At 33.7% G+C, this 25389-nt stretch overlaps 1 protein-coding gene across 3 annotated transcripts in view; it reads right to left on the bottom strand.

Annotated features, from left to right (window-relative positions):
- Nucleotides 1–2699: 2699 nt before the first annotated feature.
- Nucleotides 2700–25389, bottom strand: part of LOC148940854 (tyrosine-protein phosphatase non-receptor type 5-like) — a 77104-nt gene continuing 54414 nt past the window's right edge. The window contains exons 4-7 of one of the 3 annotated variants that reach the window (XM_089104776.1): nucleotides 17983–18240; nucleotides 15591–15872; nucleotides 13231–13439; nucleotides 2700–7823 (exon numbers count right to left, since the gene is read on the bottom strand). In XM_089104776.1, the coding sequence (XP_088960902.1) occupies nucleotides 7733–7823; nucleotides 13231–13439; nucleotides 15591–15872; nucleotides 17983–18240 (840 nt within the window). In that variant the 3' untranslated portion in view covers nucleotides 2700–7732. Of the gene's footprint in view, nucleotides 7824–13230; nucleotides 13440–15535; nucleotides 15873–17982; nucleotides 18241–25389 lie in introns of those variants that run through there. The other 2 variants (XM_089104775.1, XM_089104774.1) reach the window with 2 other exon arrangements.

The following is a 25389-nucleotide window of genomic DNA, read 5'->3' as shown; positions in this document are numbered from 1 at the left end:
GTGATTTAGGTGTTTTTGAATTAAATTTTTTTTAAGTTTTAACGTAAAGAGATTGATATTGACTAAGGGGAGAACCCCATCATATACGTAATAACATATACGTAATAAAAAAAACAATAAAAAAAAACAAGCGATACGGCTCATTAGTAATCGAAACTTTTAAAAACGGAATTTTGATGTCAATAAATGTAACAAAAGAATGGGCTTGAGGAAACATCCCCTACAAATGAAAGAATTATAATGAAAATCACACCGTCAGATTCAGTGTATCAAAAAACCCTATTACATAGGTTTCAAGCTCATATCTGCAAAAATCTGCAACTATATCTGCAACATATTTTTTGCCAGAAGAAAAATATACGAATATAGAAGTTCGTTACGTAAATTAATTTGTAAATTACGTCAGAACCAAATTTAGAGACAGCAATTTAGCAAAAGAAGAGTAAAATTTTTATGCGAATTTTGTTTACTTATTCAATGACGGTGAGCCAAAACAAAAGCTGCATTAACTAAAAAAAAGATCAGAAATTAAATAAAAAAACAAAACAAGTTTTTTAAACTGAAAGTAAGGAGCGACATTAAAACTTAAAACGAACAGAAATTATTCCGTATGTGAAAGGGGATATCCCCTCCTCAACGTCTCGCTCTTTGCGCTGAAGTTTGACTCTGTCTCACAACTTAATTATTTAAAACAATAAAAAACTTTAGCGTAAAGAGCGAGGCGTTGAGGAGGGGACAGCCGCTTTCATAAACTGAATAATTTCTTTGGGTGTATTGTTTAAAAAACGATCAGAAATTACATAAAAAAAACACGTTTTTTAAACTGAAAGTAAGGAACGATGTTAAAACTTTAAACGAACAGAAATTATTCCGTATATGAAAAGGGCTGTCCCCTCCTCAACGCCTCGCTCTTTACACTAAAGTTTTTTATTGTTTAAAAAATAAGAGCCGTGAGAAAGTCAAACTTTAGCGTAAAGAGCGATGCGTTGAGGAGGGGACAGCCCCTTTCATATGCGGAATAATTTCTGTGCGTTTTAAGTTTTAACGTCGTTTCTTACGTTCAGTTTAATAAACTTTTTTTTTTTTATTTAATCTTGAGAAGGGATGGGGGTTATCAGCCCTGCTCGTGTTAATTTTTGTTCGTTTTAAGTTTTATTAGGCTATATATTGTAATTTCAGTTCGTTTTGAATTTCATTTATTTATTGATAGTGGTTTGTGGTAGTTTTACACTTGAAAGATTATTTGACTTTATTTTCACTTCTTTTTTTTATTTCACTTTTTTGTTTGACTTTATTTTTGGCATAATGGAGCTTTTACTTTTCTTGGAAAAAGTTTTTTAAATTAATCAACAGAAAGATCACATGTAATCTTTTCAACATATTCAGGTGCAATGTCGCAACCACCAAACTGCAACTGATTTTGCAGTAGAGAAGTTACTAGCATGAAATTAGGTTGCATAAGAGCAGCAGGATTTACAAAGAATGATCACACAGTTTCATCAAAAATAGCTGTTTATCGCTTTCTTTGCAGACAAAATGTCATTTATTGAGTGTCCAAGCTCGTCCTCGTCCAAGTGTCCTCGGGAATAACCAAGGGAGCACTCTTGGTTATCGACGTTCGTAGCAGCTACAATACTAATTTAAGGCAGCCTGTTATTGTTCGGAGAGGTATTTCATGATTTGGAGTTTCTACGCATCGATCCTTAATTCAGTACTTGAATGTCGAATCAAAATTAGGAACCCCTCCGCTATTTAACATGACGCTGTTTCAGTGCTTCCTCTACAGACAAAGTGCTACATAATAAATGTCCAAGCCTAGAGGCAGGAAATAGACAAATTCAGATCCCTGCCTTAAACTTGCTTTTTAGAAGTCTCAATTTTTATATACGACGCTTTATCATTAATAAGAATCTGTTTGACACCGGTGTCAAGAAGTAGTAAGTAAAGTAATTGGATTAAGGATGTTTCTTGACTACTACGGTCTCTGAGTCGGCCTTGAGGCGTGTTGCTGCAGCAACGTTTGATATCTGGGTCCCGTATTACCAAGCTAAGGTCAAACATACTGCGCCACTATAGAACAGGTGTCTATGAGTTATAACTTAATTTATTGTTTTCGAATATAATATCAATATGTATAAATATCTTGATTTTAGCCCTCTAGCGATGATTAATATTATCTTTAGACCAGTTCTTCTTTTGCAGGCAGAATGCATATTAGTGAATACCCAGGTTGAGACATTGGAAGCAGTCGAACTCCGACTCGTGCCTTTCAATATTAGCTCGTATGAGTCTATATGCTTATCTAGGGTAGTTTGTCGTCAATCGAGGTTCGCTGGACACCGACCTTTAAGAAATATCACTTATTTTCCCGATTCCAAATCGAAAGCATGAGTTTATAACTACTCCGAGTCTTACCCCCCCCCCCCCCCCACAGTCAAAATAGGTAAGATATTTTAGTTCTTCCCTTGCAAAAAAACAATTTTACTCGATAAACACCGAAGCTTACACTAATGTAGCAGCCGAAATAGAAAAGTTCTTTTTAATATCGATTTCTAGCAGCAATCTGACATGGTTTAAAATTTAGGACACTGGCCACAGAGCCCTGCTTATTGCAATCTAGTTTAGCTCTACCTTTGGAGATACAAATATTAATTAAAAGGTTCTCCAGCTTAGACTTTAGAAACAGTGAAATACTGATATCATGAGAAATAGTGGTTTAATACTGAACAATACTGAACATGTTAGTAATTAACACACAAGTATATAAATATACCATATATTCAGCAACAAAACTATACAATAAAGAGTACCGGCTCCCTGACAAAAGTAAAATATGTGGTCATGGCCCATTTGTACTATCAGTAAATACAAAGATTTAATATGGCCGATTAAAAAAAAAAAATCTTTAAACATAACTTCAAGTCAACCTGGCATCAACAACACTGATCTAGCACATCTGAATATATACGAATGGCAATCAGATGAAAAAATAAATTATCCCTATAAGCAGTGCGAACAATTTAGATGATCCAATAATGCTTTATAGCAATAGATAATACGAGGAGCAAAAGAGTAATAGAATTCATAGAAAAAACCCCTTGGCCCTAAATTCTGGCTATGGTTTGCAGGAAAAGATTATAATTGTCATAAGAACTTTAAAACGTTTACACACAACAACTTGCCTATTATCAGCATGCTATCTTTCCACTGGCGCAATCTATGACACCTGAATGCTAAGCATCTATTTTATCTGAGTTCCTTCTACTTTTAGTTTGTTTTTTCCCAACATAATTATTTTTTTTTACTCTATTGCATTTCCGAATAGCATCTGCTACAGATAAAACTAGATGGCGATATTTTGGGATGGAAGTATTTTGCATGACATGATTTTTCAAAAATAGCTACAGTTTTGCAGCATAGTCCGAAAACGGAATTTTCAATTTTTACGAAATGATTATTGGAATAAACTGTAAACAAATTGTAGAAATCAATATTGGTGTAAATTAGCAGACTGTAAGCCAAGTTAAAACCACATTTTAATGAGCTATTAGCAGGTATGTTATCTTATATTCCGTTCACAATATTAATTACTAAAATTTAGAGGCACCAGTTCATGAAAATCTTGGGGGGGGGGGGTGTATTCCGAAATCAAGGCGGAGGGGTGATCTTTTTTCGGTTTTTCAGAGGAAAAATACCAAAAACAGTTGTTGTTTTTTTAATGAGAATACCCACAAATATTTTTCGAAATCAAAGAGAAGGGGAGGAGGTGCCGACTTGTCCATTAGGCACCACTGCCAAGGTAAGATTCTTGTGAATAACAAAACGGATATTCAAACTATTCATCTATTAAATACAGAGATCTTTAAAGACAGAAACACAAATATTACGGTTATGTCCGTCGGGTTATGATAAAATCATAACCCGAAAGGAGGGTCTTAGGACCCTTCCCCGAGAAAGAAATTGCTGCCTAAATGTACTTTTTTTAGGGTTTAAGAATAATCTCTAAGACCTCTCATTCCAGATTTTAATGCTAAAACATTTTCGACGATAAAAAGAACTAATAGCTTTAAAATTCAATTACAATTGACCACGCAATGTCTTTGTGGCAGGGTCCTCCATATAAATTTAATATCTTGATAATAAAAAAGAAATAAAACATTCTCTAAATATCTACAAATGTATCTTAGGCTGTGCATAATCATTCCTATTGCCATCCAAATCCATGACGCAAATTCTGACACAAAAACACGTTCCAAGTTGCATCATTATGTCAGTTGCAACTGTGTCGATGTGCTATGTATGCAGAATTGTCAGACATTTCATTTTCAGTATATGCATACTCATAACATAGATCCACAACCCAAGGATCTTTACTTCAACTGCTCAAAACTTGTGTTAGCGCTGAATCTGTTTTTACATAAATGACCAAACTCACGGAACATGACCAAAAGTATAAAATACTATAATAAGTAATCTGCGAAAATAAAAAATATTCAGATGTGCTATTCCTGTTAAAACCAATAAAAAGCAGTTACTTTGAAACAAGCAATACAAATTTACAACACCAACTTCGACATAACAGAAAAGCTAAAAATCCTCATTATTAAGCTTTGGTTAGGCCAGATAAATACACAATACAATGGAAGATTACGTACGTCTAGCACCATTTGTATTAATTACATAATTTTTGGTATTTGACGAAACAATGTGACAAATATACGGTGTTACGGTGTTTGTACGGTTTCATACAAATATATACGACTCGTATGAAAACAGATTGGCCGCTAGTTAATTAATTAACTTCTGGTTAAGCTAGGCTAGTCAATATAAACACTACAAACTCTGGTAATAATTTGAACCCAAATATTACCACCTTTGATGGTAGTCCCTCGTCCCTAAATATCATGCCCAGGCATTTGGAGGGGATGTGGTTGTGTCAAGTTTTTTTGTCAATAGTTGGAATAAAATAAAAACTGCAAAGTTAAAATTTCCTTTAAAGTAAAATTTGCTCAAGTTACATTTCTTGTTGCTTGTCTTCCGGACCTAACAATTTCCAGTTCCAGTTCCAAAAATTTGTAATTAGGGATTTGAACTACCAATTAGTCCTTTCACCGCTTTGACTCTCCAGAAAGAGACACCGGATATTCAGAAATCCCTTGTCCTTCTCTGTAGCCAAGTCTTCTTATCAGTTAAAAAAAAACCCAATCATCCCAATTAAATTTCTTAATTCTATTGATGGGTTGTGGGACCTGCGAGTACTTGAGTTATCTATCCCCAGCAGTTTGGAATCGATAAACCTATAGGCCAATTTAAGCCAGCATGATCAGTAATTTGAGAACCACGTCAATTTTTTTCAATTAACGGAAGTCATAGAGAAAGAAATGGTCAGAAACAATTATCTCGTAACACTAAAATGAAACATCTGACTTGATTGCCTCTTGCAGCTAATAGATATAATAAACACAGAAAAAGAAAAGCCGCCAGTTTAATTCAGGTAACTATAGATGTGGAAGACATTTATTGGTCTGAACAAATTTAATTTTAGAGAATTTTGACGAACTTAGTAATGAAGATAATTATTACCCCATACCCCATCAAAGACGGCTGTGTAATTTATTGGAATTGGTGGAATTGTTTCATTGTGAAGGTAAGTATTATGTCTAAGAAACTTTGGAATGTTTCTTGGTTATAATTACATAAACTTGAACAAGGTTAATAGATCTTGAGCCATTTACATGTAACGTGGACTCGGACAGGCTCATATTAAATTTTTTGTTTAATTGTATTGGCGATCGATCGTAAGCTACTACGAGCAGTCGCAAGATCTTTGAGCACCCAACATGCTACGTTAACAAATAACAAGAGTATCCTCGACGCACGAGCGTGACCTTAGGGCAAAAAATCCCATCATTAAAATTCCCTCATTAGCTTTCTGGCCATTATTGCCTAGTCTGTGATGTAAATACTGAAGTTTTTCTTTTTCATCTCTTCTTATTTTCCAGCAAAAAGATGGTACCTCACATATGATCCCTGATGTCCACATCAATAACAAATATAAACAATAGAGCATGAATAACGATAAAATTCCAAAAGATGAAGAAGGGAAAATAACCTCACCCTCACCAACAGAAATAATACCAAAGAAAAAAAAAGTTGAAACTCATTTTTTTTTTTTTCGAAAAACAAAGCTGGGAAAGAACGAAATAACAATTATTAGTGATACATTAGGCTTTAAAGGGGAGAGAGTCAAGACATCTTAATCTCGATTCACTTCTGGTTAGGCTTCTCGCGCTTAAAAGACGAACGTCCATCTTTAACTTTATACACGCAGAATCCTTTATATATACTTTATACCGATGATCAAAAATGCCCCTAATTATTGAGAAACAATAAAAAAAATTTCTGCTTTTTAACCTTGACAGTTCATTCACACAAAAGTCATGAAACTGGATGATTGGGAAATCACGTTCGAATGTCATCTATTTCTTATTGATCTCCAACCAAAAAATGTCAAATTTTGGGTTTTAAAACCATTTCTTTGTGGCACCTTGTGGCTCCAACAGTGCGTTACCGACACGCAGGGTCCGAAACCCCTCATGCAAACAGGCTCTAAGACAAAGATTAGATGAAAAAGATTTTCAAGCTAGGGTGTTTAATATGCACCCTGGGATGATTTAGGCGCGGCTAGCGACCCAATTAACAACAACAAAATGTTACAAATTGTAATATAAGAAGTTTCAAAACATTTCAAAAACATTAACCTTAAACTCAAGAATGCTAAATGCTAAATGACCACTTCATTAAATTAGCTCACTGGTGTATTTTGAAGTAATTAACATTCTTAAAGAATTGAATCTGACAACCCTATTTATGGAAAATATTCTACTAGAGGTACTCTATTATATAGAATCAATGCTCGCTTTTTCTCTGTAAAGATATTTGGAAGGAGGCCTAGCCTCATCGTGGCTTTTTTCTAAGATTTAGTAGAATTCGCACGAAACATAAAATCAGAAGTAAAGCGCACCCTGTCGTTTTTACAATATAAAACAGCGTTTATCAAACCAGCACCGACTGACTATTCATCATAGCCTAAACCAGTATTGAATAAAGTTTCTAGTGATAAAAAATTTGCGACTAAAATTAGTTTTTCTTGAGATACCATTCTTAGACTTAGGAAGACAGCATTTTCGCATTGAGGAATTACTCGTTTCAATATCTCTCAACATGTCGTTTCAACCATTAAAACATAAAAATAGATATATATTTTTAAGTAAAAGTAACGTACAGCAATAAAACTTCAAACAAACAGAAATTATTCAGTATATGAGGGGAGCTGCCCCCTCCTCAATTCCCTGTTATTCACGCTAACGTTTGAATTATTGTCCCAATTCTTTAAAAACAACTCCTGAAACCCAGGGGCCGTAATTGGAACCAAGATCTTTTCTTAAAGCTCTAAAAACAAACGTAACGAGCGAGGGATTAAGGATAATTTCTGTTGCGTTTTATGTTTTACTGTTGCTCCTTACTTTCAATAGATGGTTTTTTTTATTTAATAGCATTGAGATATTATTTGTTTCAAAGAATCCCTCATGATGAACGGACCTCTCTAATAACAAATATAGAATATTAAGAGTGATTCACTCTACACATCAACAATTCAACCCTGTCAAATAAAATAAACCAAAGTCATACTGAAAATAAAACGATTCAACAACGCTTAACATGTGATACTTCATTTGTCGAGCAAACCAAGAGCCGTTCTAAACAAACACAGACCTCGGTGAATGAATTCGTATTGTTCAGCGGTTTGAACCATACCACCCCTGAAAGAAAAAACAGTGTTGACGTGTAACTTTCCCAAAACATAAAGCCCAAAACTGAAACCTTAAGAAGGAACCAATTTTGAAGTACTTTCTTTCATTGGAAGATAGATTGTCACTATTCCGGATTATCATCCAAAAACAAATCACAGGAAAGCAGATTAAAAAGCATTCTCTAGAGCACCAGCTTTTAAGCTAAGCTCTTTTTTTTTCAGGATAAAGGGATTGAGTGCTTTTTATCAGGAAAGTGGCATATTTGGCCCAAATCTTCTAGAATTTCATAGTTTTTGTGGGCTTTCAGTCATCTAGGGGCGAGGGGCGGGGAAAAAACATTTGGTATGCCCCACTTTCTACTGGCTCTCATACATTTCCACTCAACATTTTCCTGACATCGACAAATTAAAAAGAACAATCTGAAACGAGCAAGATATAAATATAGATCTTTAAACACTTATTATTGTCAGAAATAATTCTTTACTTATTATAATAATAATAATTTTAATATATTTACTTAATAATACTTTTATTATTTATACTATAAATAAAGTATATATTAATACTAATTAAAAGTAAATATTATAATTAAAAAGCAAATTATAATTTACTTTTATATAATAATTTAATATAAATATAATTTAATATAAATAAAAATTTAATATATTTAATATAAATACAATTTAATATATAATTTAATATAAACATTAAAAAAGTAAATTATAATTACAAAATTAAAAAGTATAATTAAAAAGTATATATTAATAATACTTTTATTATTTACTTATTAATAATTTTAATAGATTTACTTAATAATTTTAATAATAATAATATATTTACTTATTATTATAATAATAATTACTTATTATTGTCAGGAATAATTCACAGGTAAAGTGTATGCATGCTAAAACTTTTGGTGTCCTATAGTTAAAAATTGGGCATAATGACTAGCAATAAAAACACTTTCACAAAATTAGAAAGCTCCCGATTTAGTTATCTATCGAAGTCAGTTTTTAGAAATAGGAGTATCCACTATTACCGTCTATAAAAGTTTTCAATCATATTCAGTGGAAAGGTTATTGAATTTTTTTCACAAACTAAACGGTTAACAAATCAGAAACTTTTATATTTATAGAATCCATAATATCCAATTGAGTGTTATTTATAATTCCCTGTTATTCACGCTAACGTTTGAATCATTATCTCTTTGAGTTCCAATTTTTAATGAAAAAAACTCCATATGCAGTTATGTAATTATTGATAGTAATGGACGCTAAATTATTAAAAAAATAAATGTGGGTAAACACATAACACCAAAAAACTTAGGAAGAAGTACTACTTTGACTGTGTACTTGTCTCCCGGGATCAACATTTAACGTTTGAATAATTACGATAAAACACATTGTCTAATTTAACGAATTAATTTTAATTATTTATTTTCATGGTTCAACATGGCAATACTGGCGAAAATGCGCCAGGCGGTAGTGCCTTAAAAACTTCATAATCCTAAAACTACAAGAATTTTTGTTTTTCTGGTATAAACTGATCTCCTTGGTACATTAAGTTGTTTAAGACGTACGTTTGATGTTTAAGATGTTTTTAAAAATATTTAAGATTGTACTTTAAGATGTTCTTGGTACTTTTAGGATTACAGAAACGGCTAGAAAATAAACGATCTAAAGTACCTAGGTTGCTATGAAAGGCATTCCAGTTAAAACACAGAAAAAAAAACAACAACACTGTACTCAAATATTTTCAAATAACATCTTCGAATGTTAGGGCATGCTCATATTTACAAATTAGAACTTGGCTAGATTTAGAGAACAGGGAGCAAGAGTACATGCCAACCCAGGTATCAGAGAGAGATAAAGAAAGAGAGAGAGGGAGATAAAGAGAGAGAGAGAGATAAAGAGAGAGAGAGAGAGATAAGAGAGAGAGAGAGAGAGAGAGAGAGAGAGAGAGAGAGAGAGAGAGAGAGAGAGAGAGAGAGAGAGAGAGAGAGAGAGAGAGAGAAAACACCAAAGGCACAGTGATATGAAAACTCTTTAGACTATAAAGACGCATACCAAACTATATGATTGGATTCTAGTAACATTTGTACAGAAAGTAACATTATTAATTCAAAGCTGAAATTTAGGAAGGGTAACTACGTTCCGGGAAACTACAACGTCGATAGACTCCAGGATAAGGATTTCAGAGAAACTTTCCAGGAACAGTTCAATACCGAACTGGAGTATTAAATTTGACAATGTGGAAGATAGGTGGCATAATTTAAGGAAAAAAGTTCGGAACGCAGCTAGGGATATTAGTGAAAATATTTATATTTAATTGAGGAGGAGGGGCCTCTAAGAGAATTGTTTGAGTGACAGATCATATGAAAATAAGAAGAATGTAAAAAAAAGTGAAGAAAGCATCAAAATATCAATTAAGGAGGTGTGAAGTGGAGGTCATGGACAAAATTGCAAAGATCTGGAAGATGCAGACAGCATAATAGTTAAATATTGTACTGGCATGCTAATAAATTGAGAGGGAGTAGCCAATCTGGACTTGCCCCAGTTTGAGATAGGAACGAGGCTATAATCACTGATAAGGATAGGGTTAAAGAGAGATGGAGAGAACAATTAGAGAATGTGCTAAACCACGATAAAACTACGGGAAAAGATATGGAAATGGGTGCAAAAGTTTGTGATAATTTAGATTGGATACTTACTAGAGTAGTCAATCTGGACTTGTCTCATTTAGAGATAGGAACCAGGCTATAATTACTAACAAGGAAAGAGTTAAAGAGAGATGAACATAACAGTTAGAGAATGTGCTAAAATGTGATACAATTACAGGAAAGATACGGAAAAGGGTGCAAAAATTTGTGATACTTTAGATGTGAAGGAAGATTTTGTAAAGAAGAATCAGTGATAGCATTATGATTTTTGAAAAAGGAAAAGTACCTAGCAATTTTAGGAAAAGTTGATTTAAGCAGTGTTGCGTCCTATTCCCATTTACGGATAATTTTGATGGACTTCGTCGTATGGAGCATAGGAAAGGGAATGTGAGATCAAAGAATCGAATGGCGAAGTGAAACTCCTCTAAACTTAGATTATGCTGATGATTTAAGCATCTTAGGAGAAAATGTGAGCAAAGTAGATGAATTTTTAGAGGTTTTGATAGTTCATGGTGGAAGAGTAGGTTTAAAAGACTAAAGTCGAAGACTCGGTCATTATGACTAAGGATAGGTGAAGGTTAAGAGGTGATGTTGGGTAATGAGTTGATCGATCAAGTGGACAGCTTCACTTATCATTATCATTAGTAAATACTCTACACATCAGTATCATTAGTAAAGACGGTGGATGCAGTTAAGCTGTCAAAAGTAGAATAACCAAGACCTAGGGTGTTTAATCACAATTGAAAAAGTTTGGAAGAATAGGAAGGTGAGTCTGAGAACCAAGAGTAGAAAATTGGACTATACAGTTATGACAGTGATCGAGCAAGATTCTAAACCGTGGGCGCTCCGAAAAATGGAGGAGGTTTTGCTAGAGGTTTTCCAGAGAAATTGCCTGTGGATATCCAACAGACTAACCGTATCTCAAACAATAAACTGTGCAAATAAATGCCATTCAATCCCACTTTCTTGGGCTTTAATGTAAGAAAGACGGAGATGGCCAGGATACGTTCTGCGGATGAAGGATGAAAGATTGCCAAAGATTGTCCTTTTTTACCAACCGTCTAGGGCCAAACGAAAAGCAGGTTGTCCCCGAATGGGGCGAGAAGATGTTGCAAGGAAAGATTTAAGGGAAATGGTAACTTCTTGGGAGGGTGTAAATAGGGAGGCTTTGAATATATTGGGAAGGAAGAGGGGTGTGCGTGACTGTGTTAGCTTTAGGCGGCTTGGTGCTGCAGCGAGTTAGTAGTAGTAGTAGTAATTTGTACAGACATATTAGCAGCAGTAGTTTGTACAGAAACAATATCTATTAACGATGATCCAAACCAAAATTTAATTAAAATAAAGCCAATAATATTTATAATATCAATAATGACATAATTTTTGATGTTAATAACATTAGATTCTTAGAGTTCGGATTTCAAATTCTTTGTCTTCCTAGGAAAAAAAGAAAAAAGGGCCCTCGCTGTTGTAGTTCCATTGATACTTAAAAGCAATCATAGGCAGCATAATAGCGCTGCCTAAGCAAAGAGCGATACTGGGGCAATGTTTTTTTTTTGCCAGGGCACTTCGTATAGAAGGAGTTCTCGTAGAAATTTCAAAACGGCTTTATTCGATCAGAAATTGAAATTTTTAGTGCCCTTTTTAATACTCGAAAGTGATGGAGGCAACCGCACCCCCCCTCTACCCATCACTTCCCCTAACATATCAAATCAATATTTTTATGTAGCCATTTTGTTCAGCATAGTTAAAATGTAATTATGTCTTTACTGAAAACAAATACATTTTACATTTTTACACTTTTTTGACTTTAATAAAAAAATTTTTTATGAAAACTTAAAGGAATAAATATCATATATGTATATTAAACTGATAATCCACGGTTATTAGTTTTTTGTTTGTTTGTTGTTGTTTTTTTTTCAGCAAAGCGCACATTATGTTTTGTTCTGTAGAAGGAATGTGGTTGTCAACCTTACTCATGTTAATTTTTGCTTGTCGTGATTTTGAATCGATTATTTATTGTAAAATTCGGTTAGTTTTACACTTCGAAGATTATTTGACTTTATATCTGCTCATTTTTGGCTTAATGGAGCTTTTTTCCTTTGAAAAAGTTGTTTCGTGGAATTTTTTTTTCAAATTAATAAAATTAAAGCAACAAGCTTGCTTGCTGCATCCTCTCTTTATTTGTGGATATATCTCTTTCAAAGGGGAAAAATAGGATTAAGCCTCATTAGGTATATAAGCAAGAAACGAATAATTATTGTTTTTTTTATTATTAAACAATGTCTAATTTTTGTAAGGAAAGTGAATATCCAAACGTTTTCCCATGCTTCCATAGAAATGAGATTGTGGGCTGGATTCTTACAAGGAGGGGGGTAAATTGGATGTTGGATGTTTATTCTTTAGGATAAGAATTTGAAAAGAACTTTCCAGGACAAGTTGAATATTAAGTCAGATAGTCTAAGATTTGATAATGAAGATGACGGATGGAATAATTTTAGTAAAATAGTTAGTGAATTAGCAGATGTGATTTAGAATGGAAACTTAGAAACGCAGTCAGGAACAATAGTGAAAATACTTTAAGCCTAATTGCAAAGAGGCGAGGCTTGTACAAGAAGTATTTGAGCTGATTTTTGAAGCTGGATTACTTTGTAATGCTGGTTTTCTTTCTCCCTGCATTCCTGGCCATAGGAGGGGGCATTCGATGTTTCATTTTTTTTTAGGTTCAGTTAATAAAACTTATACAAAAAAAAAAATTACCGATCATGTCTCAAGGCGCAAACAGCACCAAGGACGTCAACTACTTCTTCTTCTATGAGTTGTTGCAACCCCAGACAAAGTGCTAGGAAACAACCAGTACGACCTAAGCCTGCACTGCAATGTACTATCACTGGTCCACACTGGGACGATTGAGCGATTTTACTCTCAGGTGGAGCTGAGCGAGGAGCTTTTGGAAGGCCAGGTACAACCTGAAAAACGATTATGTTGTAGAATAGTAGATACATTGTTGCTTGAAAAAACAACTATGTTCGGGAAAACCATAAAAATTGCTTTGATTGCTAAAAAGAAGTCCATCCTAAAATATGGCCGTAACGATTTTAAATCTTCTAGATCAAAAAGGCTATTTAAATAAGCTTGCGCAGCTTATATCCAATGGTTGGAGAGACAATAAAACATGTACAACCCAAACTAGATATAGAATGAGAGGCCAACGTGAAGTGTTATAGAAACCCTTTGTCAGCCTTGATCAGCCTTGGAAAAAAACAAAATCTTATCTAAGGTGAAAAGTTGATTTGCTTGCTGCAGATCAACTTTCTAATATCAATACTTAGAAACAAGCAAAGGACAAATTATAATTTCTTTGGTGATGAGGCCAAGTAACCGTTGCATATCTTAAACACTTTCTAATTTCGGTCCATCTTCGATTTCATAGAAATGCCTGCCTCTTTGTCTACTAGAACGAAGCTTTTTAGTCAAAAGCAGAAACATGGCTCGATTGAACGAGAGCTTGGCTGCATAAATTCCAAGATATACCACGAAACTCCATTTAAAATCATACACTCTAGAGCCTGGCTCATTTATTATTGAAAATCATCCTTTTTGGCCCAAGGCAAGAGTTATACGCAACTTTCCAAAATCTAATGTCATATTCACCAATCTAGCCACACATGGTCCAAACTTTCTGTAAAATTGCAGAGGTTCGCCCTTACGACCTTCTAGCAAGCTGTAGCCGACGGGATATAAAAAAAGAGGAAAAAAATAAGAAAAAGAATTGCTCTCGCAAAACAATTACCAAATAAAGAATTATTATATATCTTAACTGAGTGTAATACTAAGAATAATGCCTTTCGGGTATAGAAAATTTAGTGGGTTTTCATTCATCTTTTAGGAATGTGCTGAAGTTTAGCTTCAATATCCCACTTGGAGACTAAATTATAGATACATTAACTCAAAAGGATGGCAACAGAAATTACAAAAAGTGTATAATTTTCTTTAGGTTAGTTAAGTTTTACTTTTCCAGGTTAGTTCTTCCCATTATTATTTCACAAAACACTTTCACAAAAACATTTTCTTCGATATCCCGCTTCGATACTTGTTTTTTAGTCTGATTTACTCATACTGAATAGTGTATACCACCCTACCGTTAAACTATAACGGTTATACCATTATACTGTAACGGTTATATATAACGTTATACTCTAAAGGTTATACCGTTATACCATAACTGTTATATATATAAAGTTATGGTCTAACGGTTATACCGTTAAACTATAACGGTCAATATTAAAAAATAAACAACCAACCTCATGAGATAAATAAGAACGGGATTTGGCATCATCAAACGAAAATGATTTAACAGTAAACTTAATCGAGTCCCGCTTAGACGAGCTGTATAACCGTTAAACTATAACGGTTATACTTAACAGTTATATATAACGTTATCATCCAACGGTTATACCGTTATACTATAACGGTCAATGTTATAGTATAAAAAATAAACAACCAACCTCATGAGATGTATCAGATCGGGATTTGGCATCATCAAACGAAAATGATTTAACAGTAAACTTAATCGATTCCCGCTTAGACGAGCTGTATAACCGTTAAACTATAACGGTTATACTTAACAGTTATATATAACGTTATCATCCAACGGTTATACCGTTATACTATAACGGTCAATGTTATAGTATAAAAAATAAACAACCAACCTCATGAGATGTATCAGATCGGGATTTGGCATCATCAAACGAAAATGATTTAACAGTAAACTTACTCGATTCCCGCTTAGACGAGCTGTATAACCGTTAAACTATAACGGTTATACTTAACAGTTATATATAACGTTATCATCCAACGGTTATACCGTTATACTATAACGGTCAATGTTATAGTATAAAAAATAAACAACCAACCTCATGAGATGTATCAGATCGGGATTTGGCATCATCAAACGAAAATGATTTAACAGTAAACTTAATCGATTCCCGCTTAGACGAGCTGTATAACCGTTAAACTATAACGGTTATACTTAACAGTTATATATAACGTTATCATCCAACGGTTATACCGTTATACTATAACGGTCAATGTTATAGTATAAAAAATAAACAACCAACCTCATGAGATGTATCAGATCGGGATTTGGCATCATCAAACGAAAATGATTTAACAGTAAACTTAATCGATTCCCGCTTAGACGAGCTGTTCCAGTGAAGTTGACCAGATGATACAATTTTCTCTTTGAGCCCATCATAAATGTCATTCAAAAATACACCTCCACTTCTCGCATTTTCCACTTCAATAGCAAGGTTAACTAGAGAACTTGGATTATCTGGAATCTTATGGTCTGGCCAATCTGTGTACCAGAAATGCAGGATTCGGTGATTCTCCTCTTCCCTCTAGAAATATTATTAAAAAATAATAAGAGCATATTGATTTGATATGGGGGAGAATTCCATGATTCTCCTGTTCCCTCTAAAAATATTGCCAAAAAATAATAAAGGGAAATTGATTTGATACGGGGGAGGATTCGGTGATTCTCCTCTTCCCTCTAAAAATATTATTAAAAATAATAAAAGCATATTGATTTGATATAGGGGAGGATTCGGTGATTCTCCTCTTCCCTCTAAAAATATTATTAAAAATAATAAAAGCATATTGATTTGATATAGGGGAGGATTCGGTGATTCTCCTCTTCCCTCTAAAAATATTATTAAAAATAATAAAAGCATATTGATTTGATATAGGGGAGGATTCAGTGATTCTCCTCTTCCCTCTAAAAATATTATTAAAAATAATAAAAGCATATTGATTTGATATAGGGGAGGATTCGGTGATTCTCCTCTTCCCTCTAAAAATATTATTAAAAATAATAAAAGCATATTGATTTGATAGGGGGGAGGATTCGGTGATTCTCCTCTTCCCTCTAAAAATATTATTAAAAATAATAAAAGCATATTGATTTGATATAGGGGAGGATTCGGTGATTCTCCTCTTCCCTCTAAAAATATTATTAAAAATAATAAGAGCATATTGATTTGATATGGGGGAGAATTCGATGATTCTCCTGTTCCCTCTAAAAATATTACCAAAAAATAATAAAGGGAAATTGATATGATACGGGGGAGGATTCGGTGATTCTCCTCTTCCCTCTAAAAATATTATTAAAAATAATAAAAGCATATTGATTTGATATAGGGGAGGATTCGGTGATTCTCCTCTTCCCTCTAAAAATATTATTAAAAATAATAAAAGCATATTGATTTGATATAGGGGAGGATTCGGTGATTCTCCTCTTCCCTCTAAAAATATTATTAAAAATAATAAAAGCATATTGATTTGATATAGGGGAGGATTCGGTGATTCTCCTCTTCCCTCTAAAAATATTATTAAAAATAATAAAAGCATATTGATTTGATATAGGGGAGGATTCGGTGATTCTCCTCTTCCCTCTAAAAATATTATTAAAAATAATAAAAGCATATTGATTTGATATAGGGGAGGATTCGGTGATTCTCCTCTTCCCTCTAAAAATATTATTAAAAATAATAATAGCATATTGATTTGATATAGGGGAGGATTCGGTGATTCTCCTCTTCCCTCTAAAAATATTATTAAAAATAATAAGAGCATATTGATTTGATATGGGGGAGAATTCGATGATTCTCCTGTTCCCTCTAAAAATATTACCAAAAAATAATAAAGGGAAATTGATTTGATACGGGGGAGGATTCGGTGATTCTCCTCTTCCCTCTAAAAATATTATTAAAAATAATAAAAGCATATTGATTTGATATAGGGGAGGATTCGGTGATACTCCTCTTTCCTCTAAAAATATTATAAAAAAATAATAAAAGCATATTGATTTCATATGGGGGGTGCGATGAAAATTTGTGTTGCAAATATCGAAAGAGATAAAATAACAGTATCTAATAGATAATTCGGTTAATTTTTTCGGAAAGGAAAGACTAGTTACATCATTCGAAATGCTGAAGATTTTTAGCATTTATTTTAGCATTTTAGTTTACTAAATTTTAGCATTTATTAAAGCTACAGCCTCAGGCACAAACGTTCTGAACACGCTGGCATATTCATACCGACCTTTAATTTTTTCCAGATTGACGCGGGTACTCCGTGCATACTTTGTTATTTGATTTGTACTGATAATGACTTTATCAGTTCACGGTACAGCGTTTCAAGAAGCGTTTTACGGTTGTTGCTGTGAAACAATTACATTGTTAATACTTATGCATTATATATATATATATATATATATATATATATATATATATATATATATATATATATATATATATATATATATATATATATATATATATATATATATATATATATATATATATATATATAATATAATATATATATATATATATATATATATATATATATATATATATATATATATATATATATATATACATATATCAAATATATTAGAGTAAGTACATGGAATAAAATCCCTTTCGTAAGTTACGTTTTATTTAATACCTCTAGCAGTAAATTACGGACAGTAAAACCATTCATCTTTTCTTCCTTTTCAACTGTGACTCTGACACCACCAAATTCACCTACAGCGCCTTCTTCTGGGATATACCTCTCACACTTCACTTGGTGGCTTTCTTGTAGTTGGGTTATTTGTACTATTATGGGTGCCTTCTCTGAAAATACCATTGTCCAGAAATCTTGAATCGTATGAGACATAGGGCCTTGGGTTGCGATATATGCTTTTGTCTGCCCATTATGTCCCTGTAAATATAATCATTAAGTAAACAAACAACAACAGGTAAAACAATAAGGAATTTATTTTTTGGAATTAACTTGCCTTGTTTCGTGTTGTTTTTCTTAAGTTCTAGTTGAACTTCCTTAAAATAATGACTCTAGGACTGCTTTAATTTCAGTTTTAATGACCGAACACTTTACTTAGTTTTTTTTTTTTTTATATGTGCTTTGTATTCAGAACTCCCATCAAATCACGTGCCTGGCACCGCAAAGTACAGATAGACAAAAGTACATAGCCTAGATTCTCGCGTTCATTTTTCACGTTAATCCAGTCAAGCTAGTTTTGAAGATGGAATTTCAAAATGGAAGATTGGAATGAATGCCACAAACAATCCACAATCTGGCCCCTCTTTTTTTCACTATACGTGTTGCCAAGCAAAGTCGTAGCCAGGACTTTTTCTCGGAGGGGGGGGGGGGAGCTCCCTCCCCTCCTTGAATAAGGCCTTGTATAAAAAAAACTAAAGTAACTGTGTCATAAGGACTATTGTTTTGCACTGTTTTAGGAGTAATTATAAGCTCTGAAATAGCCAGACAAGCACAGTTTGACGAAACCACTCTCCAAGAACATCGTTTAATTTCCATCCCTTAACTTAAACAAAACCTCCACAACCAAAACCTTAAACCAAAAGTAAATACAAGACACAGCTCCATACATGACAAGAGCAGTAACTCAAAAGGTGTTTATGAAGTAATCCCTAAAGGGGGAAATGGAAAAAATCAACTTCGGGGCATAAACGTGTTTCCTAGAAAGTTCCATTCTCCTAACTGAACCTAACCAACCGAACTTCTAACTCTCCCATCTTCCAGCCAAGATAGCAAAACCTCTAATCCAGAATTCCACCTAATTTTTAATAAAATTCCTAAGGCTACAGCTGATAGGGTAATATTAGCCTGCTTCGAAAATCTTGCCCCTGGTCGAAGAAGTTATTTCTATAAAATCTACAGTTCATTTACTAGTTGCTTTTTGAAATTTAGTACCCAAAAATTTAGTAACCTGCAGTGTTTGTGTGGATATAAAAAAAATAATTGTCTACAGCCATCTATCCTCATTAAAAAGCACATAGTTTTCCAAAAGATGACTCAAACCAAAATAAGAAGTTTTATTTGGTCGCAGAACCTTGGTAAGAAAGATGACTTAAATCTCATTGTCAATTTTTATTATTATTATTATTTTTAAGACAAAAATTCCCTACGACAGAAAACGTGACGTCATTAAAATCAAAAGCTAAAGTATGTCTTTTAGCTGTCATTGGTCCGGCTACGGTTTTTATCAGACATTTTTGATTAAACACAACACAAATGACGTAATCAAGGGCTGCAGAGGTTTCAAAAAAAGGGGCGGAACCTAGCGAAGAGCATATAACACACAGAACATGCCATAAGATTTGAGTTCATTTTCAGAAGCGTTTGACTAAGTATAATGAGTAATAAGACAAATATGAATATAAGTTGTGCGAGTCAAATATTCAGTTCTGTCGATGCAGATTGGGAAAACTTTGTCTGAAACACATATTGGCATGCAGACAGCGGAACAACAGTAACTGCAAGCAAACAAAATATACTAGACATGCTATTTGAAAAATTTAGATAAGGAATTAAGTCAATTTCAGTGTTCAAAAATTAAGATAGAAACTAGACTACAAAGTCAGACGAACACAGGAAATATAGAAATGGGTGTTTTTATGAACGAAAAATACAGCAATAATTCATACCCAAATTCAGAAGATATTTCATCTTTGCTACCAGAACATGGTTTCCAATTTCTTTTTAAAGCTTGCCAAAATTCAAACAAGATTGATAGCTTTGCCTGTCCGTCCAAAATGCAGGCTAGTATTAACAACCCTGTCAGTTTCAATAAAAAAGAGGATAACCAGGTTGAACTACAAAACCAGGCAAACACATGGAGAGCAGAAATAGACAGCTTCAGGAATGATAATTTTAACACTGATCCCCATCAAAATATCAAAGGAGCTTCGTGTGTGGTCTCGGTACCTATGTACGCCATCAGCTTTTCCATAGAAGGTTACCAGGGTACAAATCCGCAAGATAGAGCAAAGGACAACAAATATAAAGGCCAGAAAAGCGCTGCCGAGAGATCTAAAAATCGTCCCCGCTATGCTGAAAAGAAATGTTCAAGTTATCCTCAAGAACATGTGAAAAGACTCAAAGAAATAAATACGGAAGCCGCCCGAGCTTAGAGGAAAAGAAAAAGAAACCAGTATTGAGAACTTGAAGCAAAGTTAGAATTATTGAAAAAGATTGCTTTTGGAGAGATTTCTTTCAAAGATTTTAAAAACTTCTTTAAACACAGAAAAAGGTTTACATTTATTTCGGTACTACCTAAAATTTTCTTTTTTTTTTTTTTTTTTTTTTTTTCTTTTTTTTGATTCTACAGTATTTTATATGTATGACAGTTGCCGGCTGTATACGATTGTATAGCTGGCAAATTTCAGGCTGTACAACCGTATCAACGCTAAGCAGTTGCCTCATGAAGTCATGCAGCATTTTTTCCAGCTGTATATGCATCTTACTGTTGTTCAGCCCAAGCCTGATCAAATAGCATTTTCCTGGGGAATTTTTCGTTTAATTTTGAATGATAATGCTGATTTAACAGTTTCCTTAGGAATAAAATAAACACTTTGAAAAAAAGACTGAGACTTCAAATGTATAAAATCTATAATAAGCTATACAGGTTCAAAAGGCTCTGCAGTAATAAAAGGGGTTATGTTAGACCTCTGGTGTCCGGTTGGCTCAAAACTCTGAAAGAGCATACATAAGGGAAACAGGAACATACATTTTTTTGGGAGATGGGGGCCCAGAAATGGGCAAAAAATATGTTGGTCCCTGATCTCTTTGAAAACATTACAAATGGAAGCCCTTGGGACAAGAGGAGCCGAATGTAAAAAGATATGTTTTTGGGGAGGGGGGGAGGGGGGCTCGACATGGGTCCACAAAGTGCCATATATGTTTTTTCTGGTGGATTAAAAACTCGTGTCTTTAAGAAGTCTTTTTGTGTTTACTTTAAATGATATTTTTTTTTTTACTTAAAAGTAATTTACACCCGGAAGTCAATGGGCCAAGAGGAAGCCAGTGTACAAAAATAATTGTTTGGGAAAGGGGTTCCCTAGAAAAGGGTACTTTTTTTTAGTTTTTTTATTATTGGCCAGAAATATATTTAAGACTAACAAAGGGCAAAAAATGCCAATTTTTTTTTTTCTGAACGACATGGAACTATGAACCAATAAGCAAAAAAGGTCCAGCAAGTTTGGCATTGTTTTTTGTTTTTTTTAGATACTTATTGGACGTTTCGATAACTTAAAAAAAATATCATAGGCACTGCCTATGATAATATTTTCTTGGTGGTGGCACTGCCAAGTATACAGATAGACAGAAGCACAGAGCCCAGATTCTTGCAATCATATTTCGCGTCAATCCAGAGTCAACCTAATTTTGAAGATAGGATTTTTAGAATAGAAGAATGGAATGAATGCCACAAACAATTCACAATCTGAACTTTGTAATTATTTTCATCTCTATGATGCCAAGCAAGGTTGTACCCAGGATTTTTGTTCCGGCAGGGGGGGGGGGGGGTATAAAATATTTTAAAAACACATCAAGAATTTTTTAATAAGCATTTTTGTTAAATAATACAAGTCGGGCAAAAAAATGAGGGAAAGGGGGACCCCCTCCCTCTACCTCCCTGAATACGGCCTTCTAGCCAAGAAATCAAAGTAACTGTGTCATAAGCACGGTTATTTTGCACTGTTTTCGGAGTAATTATAAGCTCTGAAATAACCAGGCAAGGACACTTTGACAAAATCACTCCCCAACAACCTCCTTCAACTTTCAAAAATTACATCCCCTTCTAAAACACCACTATGAGACGAATTGAACGAAGAGTGTAGGCTTTAAGCTTTCAGATTCTTATCTTTCTGGAATTTTCCTCGGGAAGAAATTTCCCAAGCTTCCATAGTCAGGAGGGATGGTTATTTTATTTGATAGCCTTTTGGTAGGATTGGGGCGAAACTCCCTCCCGTTTCTAAAAAAATTCTCCAACAACACCTTTAGGCATCAACCTTGTGTAGATTCCTTTTAAATCTCGATCTTCTATCCAATCCTGGTGATCTTTCACTGACACCTAATGAACATATTTCCAGTAGCTCTTGATATATATTATATATATATATATATATATATATATATATATATATATATATATATATATATATATATATATATATATATATATATATATATATATATATATATATATATATATATATATATATATATATATATATATATATATATATATATATATATATATATATATATTTGCTTTTTCTGTCGCATTACTCTGTCGAGATGGTATCGGAAGTTACCGCTACCAATGAGTGTTTACCCGCAGTTGCCAACGGAAACATTTAGATCATAAGACTATACCTACCCTAAGCCCATTCAAGGATCGATAATATACTAGATACATACTAAAAAAAGAGAAGAAAAAAATATATTGACTTGAACCATAAGAATTCTTGAAAGGTTATATTTTTTCGATTATGGAGCCTAATGAGAATGGAAATGAGTTTGACGTGAAACTCGGGACTTTGTCAAGATAAAAATTCAAATATTTTGGCTTTAATAGTCAAGAGCATCATTTACAAAATGTACTATTAGAATTAGAAAATGGCGATCTAAGCTTTTAATAAAAAACGAGTCAAGACTAAAAAAAGACAGAGCTGCATATATGACAACTGCAGTGCCTCAAAAAACGTTCATGAAGTCATTGCTAAAGGGGGGAGGAAAAAAACTAGGAAGAGGAAAAAAAAAATCAACTTTGGGACATATATGTGATTCCTTGACAGTTCCATTCTCCTAACTGAATCTAATCAACCGAACTTCTAAGTCTCCCAGCTGAGATAGCAAAAGCCTCTAACCCAGAATTCTACCGATTTTTTAGTTAAAATTCTAAGAGTACAGCTGATAGGATAATATTAGCCTGCTTCGAACATCTTGCCAATGGTCAAAGAACTTATTTCTATAAAATCTACAGTTCTTTTACTAGTAGTTTTTAAAATTTAGTAGCCTACAATTTAGTAGCCTCTAGATGTTTGTGTAAAAAAAAAAAAGGTTTACACCCATCTAGCCCCACTAAAAAGCACATAATTTTCCAAAAGATGGACTCAAACCAAAAAAAGACATTTTATTTGGTCACAGGACCCTGTTAACAAAAAGTAACATAAACCTCATTATCAGTTTTTTTGAAAGAAAAAAAAATTCCCCATGAAAGAAAACGGACCAAGTGACGTCATTAAAATCTATAACTAAATTATGTCTTTTATCAAGTTCAAACTTTTATCCGTCATTTTTTTCTCTAGTCAACGAAGATGACGTCATCAATCGCTGCAGAGATTTCGTAAGAGGGCGGGACCTAGCGAGGAGCATACAACACAGAGAACAGACCAGAAGATTTTAGTTCATTTTCAGTAGCGTTTGTTTAAGGAAAATGAGTGATAAGACAATTATGAATATAAGTTGTGTGAATGAAATATTTAGTTCTCTCGATGTAAATTGTGAAAACTATGTCTTTAACAGAGATTGGCATGCAGAGAGCGGAACAATATTAGCTACAAGCAAACCAAACATACTAGACATGCTATGTGGTAATTTAGAATTAGACGAGGATTACAGTCAATTTCAGTGTCCAAAAATTCAGATAGAAACTAGACTACAAAGCCAGACGAACACAGGAAAAATAGAAATGGGTAGTTTTACGAATGAAAAATACAACAGTATTTCATACCCAAATTCGGAAGAGATTTCATCAATAGTGTTGCTACCAGAATATGATTTCCAATTTCCTTTGAAAGCTTGCCAAGATTCAAACACGGTTGACATTTTTGCCAGCCCACCCCAAACTCAAGCTAATATCAACAACCCTGTCAGTTTCAATAGAAAAGAGGATAACAAGGTTGAACTACAAAACCAGGCAAACACATGGAGAGCAGAAATAGAAAACATCAAGAATGATAATTACAACACTGCTCCACTTCAAAATACCACTGGAGCTTCGTGTGTCGTTTCGGTACCTATGTACGACATCCGCTTTTCTATAGTACGTCACCAGGACGCAAATCCACGAGCAAGAGCAAAGGAAACCGTCTAAAAAGACAAAAAAACGCTACCGAGAGATCTAAAAATCGCCCCCTATATGCTTAAAAGAAACGTTCATGTTGTCCTCAAGAACGAGTTAAAAGACTCAAAGAAATAAAAACGGAAGCAGCCCGGGCTTACAGGAAAAGAAAAAGAATCCAGGATCAAGAACTTGAAATAAAGTCAGAATTATTGAGAAAAATTGCTCTTGCAGAGATTTCTTTGGAAGATTTTAATGACCTCTTTAGACTTAGAGAAAGCATCCCCTTAAGTGGAATATGAGCCAATGTTTCAAATGATCAAAATTATAAGTTTCAATCTTAGTTTTAAATTTTGGCTATTCTTGTTTAAATAAATTATTTTCTTACATCATGTCTTATGTTACAATTTTGAACCTAACCTGAGTGAGTCTCAATTAGTCACGAAGCCAATACTTTGGGTGATCTGGCACCCTCCTCCCTAACAAAGATAGGTTAGACATAATATATGAATAGTCACTCTAGAAAAGCCCAGGAACATATTGAGAACCTTAAACACTGATATGGGAATTAAAAATGAATGTGCCAATAACAACAGTTTCCCCAAGTAGAACTAGATAAATTCATACCAAGCTACAGGTTAATTTATTGGACTTGGATTTCAATTTAAAGTCTAAATTTAAACGGCCCAACCTAAAATTTTCGGACATTTTTAATTTCTTGGTTTAAAATATTTTTTTAGTGATTTCATAACATTTTATATGGATGACAGCCACAGGCTGTATACGATCTCGTATACAGCCTGTATACGATCTCGTATACGTAGCCGGCGACTGTCAGGCTGAACAACTGTATCATGACTAAGCAGTTGTCTCGTAACGTTATGCGATATTTTTTTCCCGTTGTACATGCATCTTACGGTTATACAGCCCAAGCTTGATCAAATAGAATCTGCCTGAGAAATGTTTGCTTAACTTAGAATGAT

This window comes from Artemia sp. Qi Xiang Cuo, chromosome 19, assembly GCF_049724085.1.
Source record: "Artemia sp. Qi Xiang Cuo chromosome 19, ASM4972408v1, whole genome shotgun sequence".
In the NCBI taxonomy this organism is placed as follows: Eukaryota; Metazoa; Arthropoda; class Branchiopoda; order Anostraca; family Artemiidae; genus Artemia; species Artemia sp. Qi Xiang Cuo.
The sequence above is the reverse complement of the archived record's forward strand: the minus strand, read 5'-3'. Positions and strand labels throughout refer to the sequence as shown.